Source organism: Schistocerca nitens, chromosome 1, assembly GCF_023898315.1.
Source record: "Schistocerca nitens isolate TAMUIC-IGC-003100 chromosome 1, iqSchNite1.1, whole genome shotgun sequence".
In the NCBI taxonomy this organism is placed as follows: Eukaryota; Metazoa; Arthropoda; class Insecta; order Orthoptera; family Acrididae; genus Schistocerca; species Schistocerca nitens.
Window position 1 is genome coordinate 37,762,521 of NC_064614.1, and position 15,147 is coordinate 37,777,667.

The window sequence follows — 15,147 nt, forward strand, 5'->3', positions numbered from 1 at the left end:
CGGCATAAAGAAAATTCGTACCACAGCATACCAACCACAAAGCAATGGGCTGGTAGAAAGGTGGCACCGCACTCTGAAAATGGCCCTCAGGTGCCACAACTGCCTCTGGTCTGAAGCCCTTCCATGGGTGCTCCTCAGCCTCTGCTCAGCTTTCAAGCCCAACTTACAGAGAAATATCTCAGAATTTGCTTTCGGGGAGAAACCCATCCTACCAGGGGAACTCATTCAGTCTCAAGTACCTGAAGATTTCCCCCCTCCTACCGAGATTTCATAAGTCGCATGCGCACTCACTTCAAACATGTGCGCCTGCACCCACATATGTGCCACTCCCCACCGGACACTTAAGTGCCAACCGCTCTCAACACTTGTTCCCATGTGATGCTGAGAGACGATTCGGTCCAATAACCTCTGCAACCACCTTACCTTGGCCCCTTTAAAGTCCTCCGGCGCGGCGATACAACTTTCGACATCATTGTCAAAGACTCTCCCCAAAACTGTTTCATTACACCGACTCTAACCAGCATTCATGGACCCTGACACCCCCTGCTGGCTCAGTCAGATTCTTCCAACAACTCTCCCGCCAGTCTCTCTCCCACCGTGGAGCCCAACAACATTGCTCCTCAGCCCATCACGCCAATTTTTTCACCCAACACCTCCCCGTTGCCATTCGCGGGTATCTCGGATATGTCAACCTCCACCCCACGTGCGGGTTTTGCTGCTACCTCACCAACTACGGAGACACCCTCTCCCACAGTCACCCTGCTCTGCAACGTACCCCCACACCACGTGGACGACATTTCAATCGTAACTCTCGATGACCGAGTTATCATTCTACTCACAGACACCGCAACCTCGCCACCCAATGACCAGCTAAATTTCAGTGTTGCACACAGCATCACCCTAGCTCGTGAGTGTGAGCCGACAACAATACATGCCTTCATCTCACTGGACTGCTCGGTTAGCATCCGGGCTTGCCACACCTACCCCGCCCTCCGCCATTCCACCCACCTGCTCATGGGTCAGCTGCTGCATCGTCCACCCTTGCTGGCTCAATTACTTCGAGGTGGCCCTGCCTCCTGTTGCTCTGCCTCCGCACCCCACCCTGGTCGAGGTGGAGGTCCCGGTCATGCGTCGACCACCTTGTACAACCACCAACATAGTCAATGCCCACACTGTCTCCAGCAAAGACTCACCTGTCAGTGTACAGTGGATGGAGAGGGGGGGCGGGGGCAGGCAGCTGTGTGGTGTCAATAGGTCATATCAACCATAAACAACATGATCTTTGACTGAGATCAGGCATTCGAGCCACCATGTAATTCTAAAAGTCTGTTTTTAAGTCTCTTGCTGTGTACACGTGTACGACTAGTGTGAAAATATATATTTATGTGCAGATATTTGTGGAACAGTTTGTTCAGTATACCTCTACAAGCATCACATTCCCATAATGTAATTATACAGGGTGTTACAAAAAGGTACGGCCAAACTTTCAGGAAACATTCCTCACACACAAAGAAAGAAAATATGTTATGTGGACATGTGTCCGGAAACGCTTACTTTCCATGTTAGAGCTCATTTTATTACTTCTCTTCAAATCACATTAATCGTGGAATGGAAACACACAGCAACAAAATGTACCAGCGTCAGTTCAAACACTTTGTTACAGGAAATGTTCAAAATGTCCTCTGTTAGCGAGGATACATGCATCCACCTTCTGTCACATGGAATCCCTGATGCGCTGATGCAGCTCTGGAGAATGGCGTATTGCATCACAGCCGTCCACAATACGAGCACGAAGAATCTCTAAATTTGGTACAGGGTTGCGTGGACAAGAGCTTTCAAATGCCCCCATAAATGAAAGTCAAGAGGGTTGAGGTCAGGAGAGCGTGGAGGCCATGGAATTGGTCCACCTCTACCAATCCATCGGTCACCGAATCTGTTGTTGAGAAGCGTACGAACACTTCGATTGAAATGTGCAGGAGCTCCATTGTTCATGAACCACATGTTGTGTCGTACTTGTAAAGGCACATGTTCTAGCAGCACAGGTAGAGTGTCCCGTATGAAATCATGATAATGTGCTCCATTGAGCATAGATGGAAGAACATGGGGCCCAATCAAGACATCACCACCAATGCCTGCCCAAACGTTCACAGAAAATCTGTGTTGATGACATGATTGCACAATTGCGTGTGGATTCTCGTCAGCCCACAAATGTTGATTGTGAAAATTTACTATTTGATCACGTTGGAATGAATCCTCATCCGTAAAGAGAACATTTGCACTGAAATGAGGATTGACACATTGTTGGATGAACCATTCGCAGAAGTGTACCTGTGGAGGCCAATCAGCTGCTGATAGTGCCTGCACACGCTGTACATGGTACGGAAACAACTGGTTCTCCCATAGCTCTCTCCATACAGTGACATGGTCCATGTTACCTTGTACAGCAGCAACTTCTCTGACGCTGACATTAGGGTTATCGTCAACTGCATGAAGAATTGCCTCGTCCATTGCAGGTGTCCTTGTCGTTTTAGGTCTTCCCCAGTTGTGAGTCATAGGCTGGAATGTTCCATGCTCCCTAAGACGCCGATCAATTGCTTCGAACGTCTTCCTGTCGGGACACCTTCATTCTGGAAATCTGTCTCAATACAAACGTACCGCGCCACGGATATTGCCCCGTGCTAATCCATACATCAAATGGGCATCTGCCAACTCTGCATTTGTAAACATTGCACTGACTGCAAAACCATGTTCGTGATGAACACTAACCTGTTGATGCTACGTACTGATGTGCCTGATGCTAGTACTGTAGAGCAATGAGTTGCATGTCAACACAAGCACCGAAGTCAACATTACCTTCCTTCAATTGGGCCAACTGGCGGTGAATCGAGGAAGTACAGTACATACTGACGAAACTAAAATGAGCTCTAACATGGAAATTAAGCGTTTCCGGACACATGTCCTCATAACATCTTTTCTTTATTTGTGTGTGAGGAATGTTTCCTGAAAGTTTGGCCGTACCTTTTTATAACACCCTGTATAAACAAGTTTCAGTGTATGAAATTTCACACACCATCCTGTACTAGATTGTCTGTAATTCATGATCACCATTACTGCTTTCCTGTTGTTGTCATTCTGCTGGGAGGATTTCAGTTCAACTGATCACTAAACGCAACTGTTCCATATTCAACTGCAGTCTGAGTTCCAACTTTTCATGTACCAAGAGTGATAACTTTTGTATTAGAATTAACATTAACTGTTTCTTTTTAACTAGATCATTGAGGGGGGGGGGGGGGGGGATTGTAATTCTAAAATTCCTGCATAATCTCTTGCAAAAAATATAAGGTCTTGTGTAGTTCAATCGTGGAAGAATTTTTTATTTTATATCTGATTGTTTTTCTCGGGTCCAAAATTTATTCACTAATGATGCTTTATATTCTTTGTTGTAGTTGATCCCACTCCAGCTACTGCTGGGTTTGGGTGGTCATGAGTCCTCTCCATTTGGCTCAGTCCTCCCACCACTTTTCTTCCTCCACTTGCTGCCAGATCACACCTCTCCCTTCCATAGATATTCTCACTCCCGTTTTCCACCATGTTCTTGGGCACCCTCTAGGTCTATTTCCATCCACCTTTAATTCTTCCATAATTTTGGGAAGTCTCTGCCCACACATCCTCTTAACCTGCCCTTACCATCTTAATCTCTTTTTTTCTATTTCTTCTCTCATACTTTCTTGTTTAATGTCCTTTCTAACATCTACATTCCTTACTTCGTCAATTCTTGTTTTCCCCTTTAACTGCACTCATAAATTTCATTTCCCCCGGGTTGTAGTCTGCTGCAGTCCCTTTCTATCATTGCCCATGTTTTTCCTCCGTAAGTGACAAACAGGGAAGTAATACCCCTTATACATAAGGAGTTTTGCTTTTTCTGAAACGTCCTTATTCCAAATCAGGTATTTTATTGTTTGGTAGAAATTGCCTCCTTCTGTAATTATTAATTTCATTGGTTATTCTTCCATCACTAGATATTTCACTCCCTAAATAAGTGAAACTGTCTACCACTTTGAGGAGTTCTCCATTCAAAGTAATATTCCCATTGATCCCTTTGTCTCTTCCAAATACCATTACTTCACTCTTATCTTTATTTATTTTTAATCCATATCTTTCCATTATTTCCTTCCACACATCAAGTTGTAAATGCACATCTACATCTTTATTGCCCCATATTACCATAGCAATTCTTTGTATTGTGGAATAATTTTTTGTATAGAGTGACACCTCAGATATGTGTTTCACCTTTCATGTGACTGATGTATATATCTATTTTGTCTGTTTTGTATAAGGGTTTCAAAATGCCTGTATGAACTGTTTGATAAAAGCTGCTGCTTGGACATCATTTCTGGCTTCATAGCCACAGAATTTTTGTCCACTCATCCCACTGCTCACAACTGCTTGAGGCAATTTAGCAATGTTACAACCTATTAAACATAGTGCTGCATGAAAGGAATGTTACAATCTATTAAACATAGTGCTGCATGAATCTCTACCTGTATCAACTACTTATTTACTTTGCTCTATCCCTTTTCACATTCTGAAACTTTCCAGTGAATTTTTTCTACTTCACTCATTGGACTGTGTCTCACTCCTGCCAGTTGACTTGCTAACCCCCTATTTGTTCTCCCCCCTCCTCCCTCTCCCCTCACCCAAGTACTCTCTGTCTTAACATCTTGAAATTCAGTTCTGAGTCCATTAGTTTGGCCTGAAATTCATTTCAGAGATCATCTTTTGATTAAATGTATTAGTGAGCTCTGTTCACTGACTGCCAATTGCATTCCTTAATTTATTATAACAGTCCTGCATATCCCTTTTAATTTCTTGGTGAAAGTTTTTAATTTCTTGCAATATCAGAAACATGAAGTTGTTACCAATAGTGTTCATTACCATTTTCTAACTAACAACCAGTGCAAAACTCCACATCCCTAGTTTAACTTGCAAATGCCGCTATCTTCTATTTCACAGTTCACAGAATTAGCAAAATTAACATCTGTTCTTTGTTAACTTAAACATTAAATTGTCCTTCCTGATTAACAATATTGCTACTGTTTTGTTCCTTAACAGCCATTGTAATAATGTTGACTATAGTCCCCATTTGTTACAAGTCAGTTGAACCATCAATGACAACAGTGAATTTTCTGTTTTCTTGGTCTGTAAGCTCCACACATTCCAAAACTTATATTTCAGGCTGCTGTGGATAAGATTTCTTCCATTATTAAATTATGCAAAACACAATTGAATTCAATTTGAACACTTTATTAGTATAAATCATCTCTCCACCAAACAAGCACTTCAAATATGCATTTTTTACTAATACTGTGAACCATAAATTAAGTCTGTAAATCCAAAATGCTCTTTGCTTTGTAACTGGTCTGTAATTCATAATCTCACTTAAGTGGCATGTATTGCCCGTTTTTTTATAGACCACAAATTCTGAACACTGTATAGAGGAAAATTCTATAAAGAGGAAGACTTCCAATTCATAATTATGAAACTCAAGTCAAATTTTACTGAGGATGTATTACAGAAAAAACAGTAAGTGTACAAATTAAAAAAGAATTAGCTGCAAAAAATTACTTCAATAACTGAATTGTAAAACAAAAGTTTAGTTAAATTTTCACAAAAATCAATAAATGTATACTATTTGAACATCACTTACTGATACCTAGGATTTTTTGAAGTAGTCAGGCAAACATATTTGCTCCCTATTTCTTCTGAACAGTACCAGAAACATTTTTTGCTCCAAATGAGAAAGTTATGCTACTCTTGTGCCCTCAAATTTATGGGCCATCATGAATCTTCTTAATGTTTCAAATCCTTCTGCCACCTTAGTATATGAGGGTACACTATCACTTTTATTTTCACTTCAATTTCCCATGCTTCTCTCAGCAGTCAACTCAACACTCAGCACTCCTGTGGTAACCACATTATCATCTAGAGTCACAATGTCCTCAAAAGTTACATAATTATTCCCTGTTAATTCATGGAACTCCTACAATTCTTCCACTGGAGCAACCACATCAATCATATGAAATCCTGCTTTCATTAAATAGTTTTTGATGGTTTGAGCACTCACTTGCCTCCATGAATACATAATCAACTTTGTTCCTTAAATTGCATGTTACGCTGGCTTCCTGGCTTTCTTTGGTCTATGGCACTCAAAATCTTTCTTACCAGAGCTGTCCAGTATTTAAGCTTAAGGACATATATTATTCCCAAGTCTAGAGGCTGCAGACAGCAGGTACAATTGGATTTCAGGTAAAACACTTTTAGATTTCTCAGAAATGAAACATCTGGAGGATGTGCTACATATCTATTTACAAATAACAGCAGAGTGCACCCCTATGAAATTTCCTATGCTTTAGTATTCTTAGTGTATTTGCATTGAAAGGTAGAAGTATGTTTGAAGCACCTTGGATTTTTAGGCTTCCCAATAACCACAGATTTTAGTTTCTCACTGCCATCAGTGTTTTTGTGCAACAAAATGGTAAGCCCTCCTTGCTTTTCATACCACATGGCAATTTCATCATGAAAAGTGAATGTCTTATCGAGTATTAAATTAAAGAATATGCCAGTTCTGTCAGAGTTAAAAAATGTTACATACCGTATTTACTCGAATCGAAGCCGCACTTTTTTTCCGGTTTTTGTAATCCAAAAAACCGCCTGTGGCTTAGAATCGAGTGCAACGGAAGCGGAAGTTCTGAAAAATGTTGGTAGGTGCCGCCACAAGTAACTTCTGCCATCGAATATATGTAGCACTACATAGGCATGCTTTGTAGGCACAAAGATAAATACTGGCGCCAAAACCTCTGCGTCAGTAAATAAATTTTTTAAAAAAGGTGGAAGACGAGCTTTTTTTCTCCGCCCCGAGTTTCGACCACTGCATTTTCATACATTATCCAACGAAGCAAATACAAATTCCGTATTGTTCATCTTCGAATGTAGCAGAATTTCAATGTACTACGAAAATCCGACTGGCAAGACTGTTACGGATGTTTGTCAATATGCCCAACTCTACGTTCTGAATTTTTTCCTACCTGTGAGAAGAGATGGTTGCTAATAGGAACATGATGAAATATGAATCACATGCAGCATTCTCTTCACCATAAGAATAATACGAATATAAACATTTTGCCATATATTCTTTCATGTTTGCTGCTATCTTATTTAAATCCTGTCTGCCTAATAATCTACGAAACTAGATTGGGACAACAGCAAACAAGGAAGAATATACATATCATGTCATGTTTACATTCGTATTATTCTTATGCCTAATAGTGATACAGTCAGAAATGAAGCATGACAACTGACTAGATTTTGAAATCCATGATGACTAATTTCTGTGCAGAATTTGATGTACTAAAGAAGCGGCCACAAAGATTTTCAAACGGAGAAAAATTTTCGCCTAACTCTCGTTCAGAACATGTTCTATCATACGCAGTCTATTATTTGGTTCTTGTTGATCATTATCAAAGAAAGCAGCAGTGTAAGTAACAACAAATAGCAGTCTCTTGCCATTGTTTCGCTAATGAGACGATTCCTCTCTTTTCTTTTCTTTTCTTTTCTTTTCTTTTTTTAATTGTAAGCGGCGGTAGTACGCGCAAAAGCAAGCCATGCCGCGAGCGGTGACAGGCTGTAAACACGCATTATCAGAATGCGACAAACAATGCCTGACACAGTACAGTAATGCATTTTCAGCTTAGAGTGACGTAAACACCTATAACGAAGAAAACGGCACTTATCAGATCAAAGCAAAATAAGCAATTGATTCAAACCAGATGAAGCACGTGAAAAAGGAAGCGTATCCCTATAAATACGGACGGAGTGCCTGACGCGTAGCAATGGCTACCTGGTAAAGCTTAACTGCAAAGCTTACGACTTGAACCAAACTACTGTAGCTGTATCGTCACTCATTCGACCTAAATTGTGTCTCATATTACAATGGACCAACTTTGTTTTGATTTGGAGGTGCGGCCTAAAACTTTTCTCTCCCCTTGAATTTCGAGTCTCAAGTTTCACGTGCGGATTAGATTAGGGAATTTTTTTTTTTTTTTCCTTTATTTCGAGTCTCATTTCTCAGGTGCGGCTTAGATTCGAGTGCGGCTTAGATCCGAGTAAATACGGTAGCCCACGGCCAGTTGTGATACTAGGGAAAGTCTGCATCCATTGAACGACAGTTTGCTAGTCCACACTTTCACTCTCCCCACATTCTGTTTTATATACAACAATATGCCACTGTCAAAATTTATCAGTTCAACTATTTGTGGCATGTACTTTTGAAACTAAGTTGTTAAAACAAGTTCCATTTCACTGTAGGTCTAAGATTCTACAATTTTATATGCTTCATATTTGCATATGCATATGCTTCAAATTTCCACACTTCTCAACAGCTTCCATTATGGATGATTGGTTTTTCAGTAAGGTGGTGAGAGCTGAGGAGACCAGTTTTAATTTCTTCACTAGCTCCTCCCAACTCATATGAGGATAGGCCCCTACCTGTTTAATAATAAAAAATTTCTGGTACAGAAATCTTCTTCTGCTTCTCAGCCATCTCCATTGTTCAATGAAAAATCTTCCAGAAACGTCATATTGGTAATTTATACTTTTTTACATTTCACTGCACTGCGCTATATCCAATGTTGTTATCCATCACTGTTTGCTCATATGCTTTGTCTTACTGTTAGCTCTCCAACACATGTAACTAAAACTAGTGTCACTCTCCTTGATCAGGTATGTGTAAACATGGACAAGTGTACATCAGAAAACTTTGATACTGGCTATAGTGACCACCTTTCACAATTACTGACCATACCTGTAAATCACATTTCGACCAGTATAGAAAATGTTATCCATAAAAGGATTTAAGGTGGGAAAAATATTGAATACTTCCAGTACCTAATCAGTGAACAATCTTGGAGAGAAGTATATGATACCTCTAATACTAACGATGGAACATGTTTTGAACATTTTCAAGCATAATTTTGACATAGCTTTTCCACAAAGGAAAGTTATTTCCAAAAGCACAGATAGATTCAGAAACTGGATTACACCAGGCATCAGAGTATCTTGTGGAAGGAAGCGGGAACTTTTTCTGCATTAAAAAACTGACAGCAGTCCAGAATTTATTAATTATTTCATAAAATACAACTAGTTTTGAAACGCATCATAAAGGATGCAAAAATTAAGGAAAATGACAAATATATTATGAAGTCATCCAATAAAACCAATTCCATGTGGAAAGCTGTGCAGGATCTTACGGGGAAGAAGACAACCCACAAAAATATTGTGATATCACATGACGGCAAGAATGTCACTGACCCTAAGGAAGTTGCAAATAGTTTCAATTCTTACTATGCAACTGTTGCTGGGAAATTAGTGAAGGAAAAATTTGGAAAGAACTTTCATCTATTGAAATAAATAATATATCTGTGTTCCTCAGTCCAGTAAGCCCAACAGAGCTCCTAAATACCATTAATTCACTGAAGAGTAAGTATTCAACTCGTATTGATGATATTCCAGATTATATTATAAAAATAACAGCAAGACAAATACTTTCACCTTTATTGGACATATGCAATTCATCCTTGTCATTTGGTGTCTTCCCTCAGCAACTGAAAATGCAAAAGTAATACCCCTATATAAAAAAGATATAAAAAATGTGATCATCAATATATAGGTAACTATAGGCCTGTGTCTCTATTGTCAGGGTTTTCGAAAATTATTGAAAAAGTGTTCCTTTCGAAAGTAATTAGATTCTTTGAAAAGAATAACATTATTTCTGGATGTCAACATGGCTTCAGACCACAGAGATCAATTGAAACTGCCACTTTCAGTCTGATAAACCATGTCTTAAATGTAGTGGACAACCACAGAAATATATCAGGTTTATTCTTGGACCTAACAAAAGCTTTTGATGTGATTGATCATTCTATACTCCTGAGGAAGCTCGAATGGTATGGTGTAAGAGGTGTGCCAAATCAGTGGATCAAATCATATTTGGAATATCGCTCTCAGGTAACTGAAATTAAGTACACAGAAGGAAATGAACTCCAGGTACACCTTTCAGAACCATGTGGACTAACTCATGGTGTTCCACAGGGCTTCATTTTAGGTCCCTTTCTTTTTTTGGTCTACATTAATGATTTCCCATCACATGTTAGGGATTCTGAACCAGTACTGTTTGCAGATGACACCAATCTATTGATTGAAGGAAATAATGAAGAAAATCTTACTGCATCTGCAAAAGATATTACAAAAGGAGTGTCTGAATGGTTTACCAGAAACAGGCTAATAGTTAATCCCCAAAAAACGGTACTCATGAATTTCCACACTGATCAAAATAAAAATCCGGCACAACCTGTAATACATATAGATAACCAAAACATTAGTTCTGTCAATGAAACTAAATTTCTTGGGATTCATATCCAGGAAAATCTTAAATGGAACACTCATATCACAACCCTAAATTCAAAACTAGCAAAAATGAGCTATGTGGTAAGAATTCTCTGCAACAGTACTAGTGCAGAAACAGTTAGGGCTGTATACTTTGCTTGTGTACATTCAATTCTGAAGTACGGTATCATTTTCTGGGGAAATGTACATCAGGCCATAACATTTTTCAGGAAACAAAAGGCAATTATAAGAATAATGAAACAAGTGAGCAGCAGAAAATCATGCAAACCTTTCTTTAAAGATCTAAAGATCCTACCCCTTCCCTGCATTTATATACTGGAAGTAGTCACGCATGTCAAAAAAAGCATATTGAGAAAAGAAAACCTTTTTCCTCAAAACAAAAGTGTCCATGATTACAGTACCAGGTCAGACAGAGACATACATGTCAATCACTGTAACACCACATTATGCCAGAAAGGTGTATGTCATGCAGGAACAAAACTTTACAACAGATTACCAAGACACATAAAATCTCTTACTGAACTACAAAGCTTTAAAAAGTCTTCGACAGCCTACCTTCTGAAAAACTGCTACTATTCAATCTCACAGTATCTTATGCAAGAAAAAATGTAATTTGTATCTTTAATTGTAGAAATAAGTTATAAATATACAATATTTCAAAAATTTGTAATTATTAACTGTATGGATCCAATTTGTCATAAAAATTTATAAAATTTATGTTTGACATTTGAAAATCCAATAGCTAAAAGGTTTTCTGTCCAATATCCTGTGTACAATATATGTACTTAAAAAGAGATTTATATGGACAAATAAATAAATGCTAAAAACAATGAAATGGTGTCAACAAGACAGATGGCAAGCCTGATGTCCATCAAATCTCATGTGACTTGCGTACTGACACTGACACATGACTCGCATGGATCATGGCCTTTCATAGCCAGTGCAAATTCATAGAATGGAAACTGAACCATTACATGTAAGAGCACTGTACACTTATGCTACCTTATCTACAATTCAGCACCCACAATCTTTCCATTTCATATCCCTACAAATTTTTAACACAGCTAGTGTTAAGATCTGCTGATTTCAACTGTGATATATTGGGGTTGTACTAATAGCATACTATATCTCTGCATTTTGTGACATGCACAATTTTACATTTTTGAACATTTAAACAAGTTGCCTGTTTTTACATCATTCTGAAAAGTTATCAAGACCTGGATATTTGTGCAGCTTCTTTCAGATAGATTTTCATTAAAGATAACCGTATTGCCTGCAGAAAGTCACTAATATACAATATGAAGAACAAGGGTCCTAACATTTTCCTTAGGCAGGACTAAAGTACTTCCACTTCTCTTGAGGACTCTCTATCCATGTACACTTATTTCAAAATCATACACCTAATTTTAGAACTTTCTTTCAGAGCTTGGCTCATGCAAACTATTAGTGGGGGAGAAACACTACTACACAATTTAATTTGGTGTACAACATACTTTTCTTGTTAGCATAGTGTGTGAGAACCATACCTCATAATGTCCACTTTCAAGGGCTCTGTGAAGTGGAGTGCAACCATAGTCATCTTTGAAATTCACATCTGCTCCAGCATTAATCAGCAATTTGACCATCTAGAAATGGGAAACACAAATTGTAAAGGATAAATATCAATGTTATCAAGAAGATAAAAAAGAAAATGTTAAGCTAGCGATAAGAGATAAACAGTAACTATTAAAAATTACTGAGAAAGCAACAGCTTCTCTCTAGGTAATTATTTCCTGAATCAGTTCCACAATGTACAGTCATGAAGTGTCTCACCGATATTGAAATAATATTAACTATGATGGAAATGTCAGGTGTAATCGGTACTTACTACAACAACTTTAGCTGTCCATAGTGGTAATTATACATGTTTCTGAGCCTTATAGATAGTGGCATAATAATGATTAGGACAGGAAACACAGGTGAAACATAATGGTTATTGTTATTTATTTATTACATTTAGCTGTAAGTAGCTATCATTAACCATGTCTGTGGATACCAGTGTAGAAATCTGTTAAACACAAATGTAAATGACATGTGCAAATTGGATAAATGATGCAGTTGTGCAACTGGGTACAAGCAACCTGAAATTTCCATTCAACTGGAAATGTAACTTTCTCCCAGGCAGTCTTGATCTTGTTGAAGAATATGGGGGCACTGAAGTGATTATGGATAAGTGCATGAAGGCTGAAGATAGCATTATGACTGTGGAGTTGTGGAGTTCAATATCAATGTTGCTGAGTAAAACTCACTTATTAAAATGTTCATGAACTTTTCCATTGGTGAAAAGAGTATACATCCACAAGCTGCACAAGAGACACTGCAACAGACGGAATGGTTGTTACCTGTGTGTTTATTTGGTATTATGAACAGGTCCTGTTGATTGAGTGAAAATGACTCCAGAACCAGACAACTGTTTTTTTTCCAACATTGAGAAATAGATAGTTATCCTGCCATTGTTCAAGAATATGCTTGTCAGCTTTGCTTGATTTTGAAGCTGTTATGTATTTGTTCAGAGGATTCATTTTCTTTTGCTCAAGGGGACCAGGTGTGCCTCTTGGTTCATGAAAGACAATGAGTGGTGGAGATAGAAACCTACCTTCCATGGAAATAAATGGCTGAATTGTCTATGAATGAAATATTCCAGATTATGGTTGCACCCTAAAAATTGTGTCTTGTTCATCCATCCCTCCATCCCAGATAGTGTGCACTCTCTGTGAATGTCATAGTTAAATCAAGATTGGTCAGTATTTAAAATTTCAACTGCTGAATAATTAGAATGATAGTGCCCATGAATTCATGACCAAAGAAATTGCAGAATTCTCTGTCTCTTCTTGCAGTTGAACCTTTTTTTCATGTTACAAACTGTGTAACCTCGTGACTCATAATCTTGTGAACTAGCTTAAAATTCCACATCCAGGTAGCTACAGCTTTGAAATCCATCAGTCCAAGCACTCTAGCTTTTGTGCATGCCCACCACCTTATGTCAACATCATGCACATCCATGGAATTAGCCCTTACCTCTTGAAAAGTAGAATAAACGTACTCCAATATGATCTTGAGTTTCTCACATTTTGTTCCTTGTTGTTCACAATATCTCTGATAACATGATACATAGTTACTGTACCTGACCCTTCTGAAGTGATACATAATTGTTTTTGATGACCAGCCTTTATTTTTGCTTCAGTTATCTTCTTGGCATAACCAAAAGGAACATAGTCATTAGCTACATCAACAGTAAAAAGCTCACAAATTGGTTCAACATCAGTAATGTCCTCAGAAGACATTTGCACCAGTTCTTCATTATTCAGGATTTCAGTGATAGTGACATCTTCAAGTTTCTTGATCAAGCCAAAGATAGTGCTGGCAATGTCTCTTCATTTACTTCACATAATGAAGATGGTAATTAAGTCTAGTGTAAAACCTCTAACATCTGGTTTGCATCAATTTCCACTGTGCGCAATACAAAATCAAAAACAAAATGTTCACTGTATCACTCACACACTGATGCTAGAGTCAGAATATGCTTCTGTTGCAATGCCAAGGCATAATGCTGCTATGCACATGGATTACCAGTAAATGGTGTTCTATTACAAACCAGTTAGAATGGACAGCAAAAATATGTGTTATTGACACCTAGTGGATCGCTAATGCCTACATTCAGACTTCGGAAATGTACCTGGTCAGTATGTCAGATTTAGTTTGAATGAGCTAGTGGTATAATTTCAGTTAATTATTAATATGGTTCCTAACAGATCCTTCTTTTTAAATATTCCACAGTCGACACTGACTGCAAAAATTATTTATTTGCACTATTGCAGTTTCAGTCTTATGGCCATTATCAAGTGTGACATTGCAAAAGACTTTATTCTAGCATGTCAAATCTAAAAAGCATCTGACAAGTACACAACATCATATTTGTATGTTGAATCATTTAACTGAAGCACTTGGTGTGTTTTCTTTGTTTTGAGTCATAGGTCATGTTACATGTATTCTCACTCACACAACTTCCATGTAAGCTTCTTCTGAAGCCAACAGCAATCCCCTTAGTTCCATGCATTCTTAAGTGAAGGTTGACCATTTAAACTGCATAACCTTGACAAGACAATTTTTAGCACAGATGCTGCTCCTAGCCAGATCACTCATGAACCTATATCTTACTTTCTTGACCTGGTTCCCCAAGTATCTGTACTTGACCATCTTCACTCAAAAGCCAGAATAAATACCTTAATGCGTTCTCTGACCTGGTCAAGGTTGGATTTGAGGGATGTATATATTTACTAAGAGAATGCTTATGGTACAGCTATGCTAACTAACTGCATTTACAATGACATACTTATATCTTAGTGTCAGTTAATTCTTACTTCTGGGAGAGCTGCTCTCCAAAATAGTAACCTGTCTGCTCCAACATGCTGGACAGACATGGTCGATTGAAATAATTTCACTAATTCTTTTTTATGCTCTAAAAAGACCTGTTCTTTGAGAGAGCTGCTTTCCCAAACAGTAGTGCCACCATTCCAAAGCAGAGTAGCAGCATTATGAAGGTGTGATAGTATTACCAACCTAGCATGTTGGTGTAGCTGTTGCCATGCAATTGGGATCTTTGCAGTATACAATGGATAGCAGCAGCCGTCGGCATACAGACTGTGC

General features: G+C 38.5%; 1 protein-coding gene across 5 annotated transcripts in view; it reads right to left on the reverse strand.

Annotated features, from left to right (window-relative positions):
- Positions 1-15,147, reverse strand: part of LOC126240775 (serine/threonine-protein phosphatase 6 regulatory ankyrin repeat subunit C-like) — an 881,520-nt gene that overhangs the window by 153,101 nt on the left and 713,272 nt on the right. For all 5 annotated transcript variants that reach the window (XM_049947953.1, XM_049947951.1, XM_049947950.1 and 2 more), the window contains one exon: positions 11,988-12,086. In XM_049947953.1, coding sequence (XP_049803910.1) covers positions 11,988-12,086 — 99 coding nt within the window. The remainder of the gene's footprint in view (positions 1-11,987; positions 12,087-15,147) is intronic.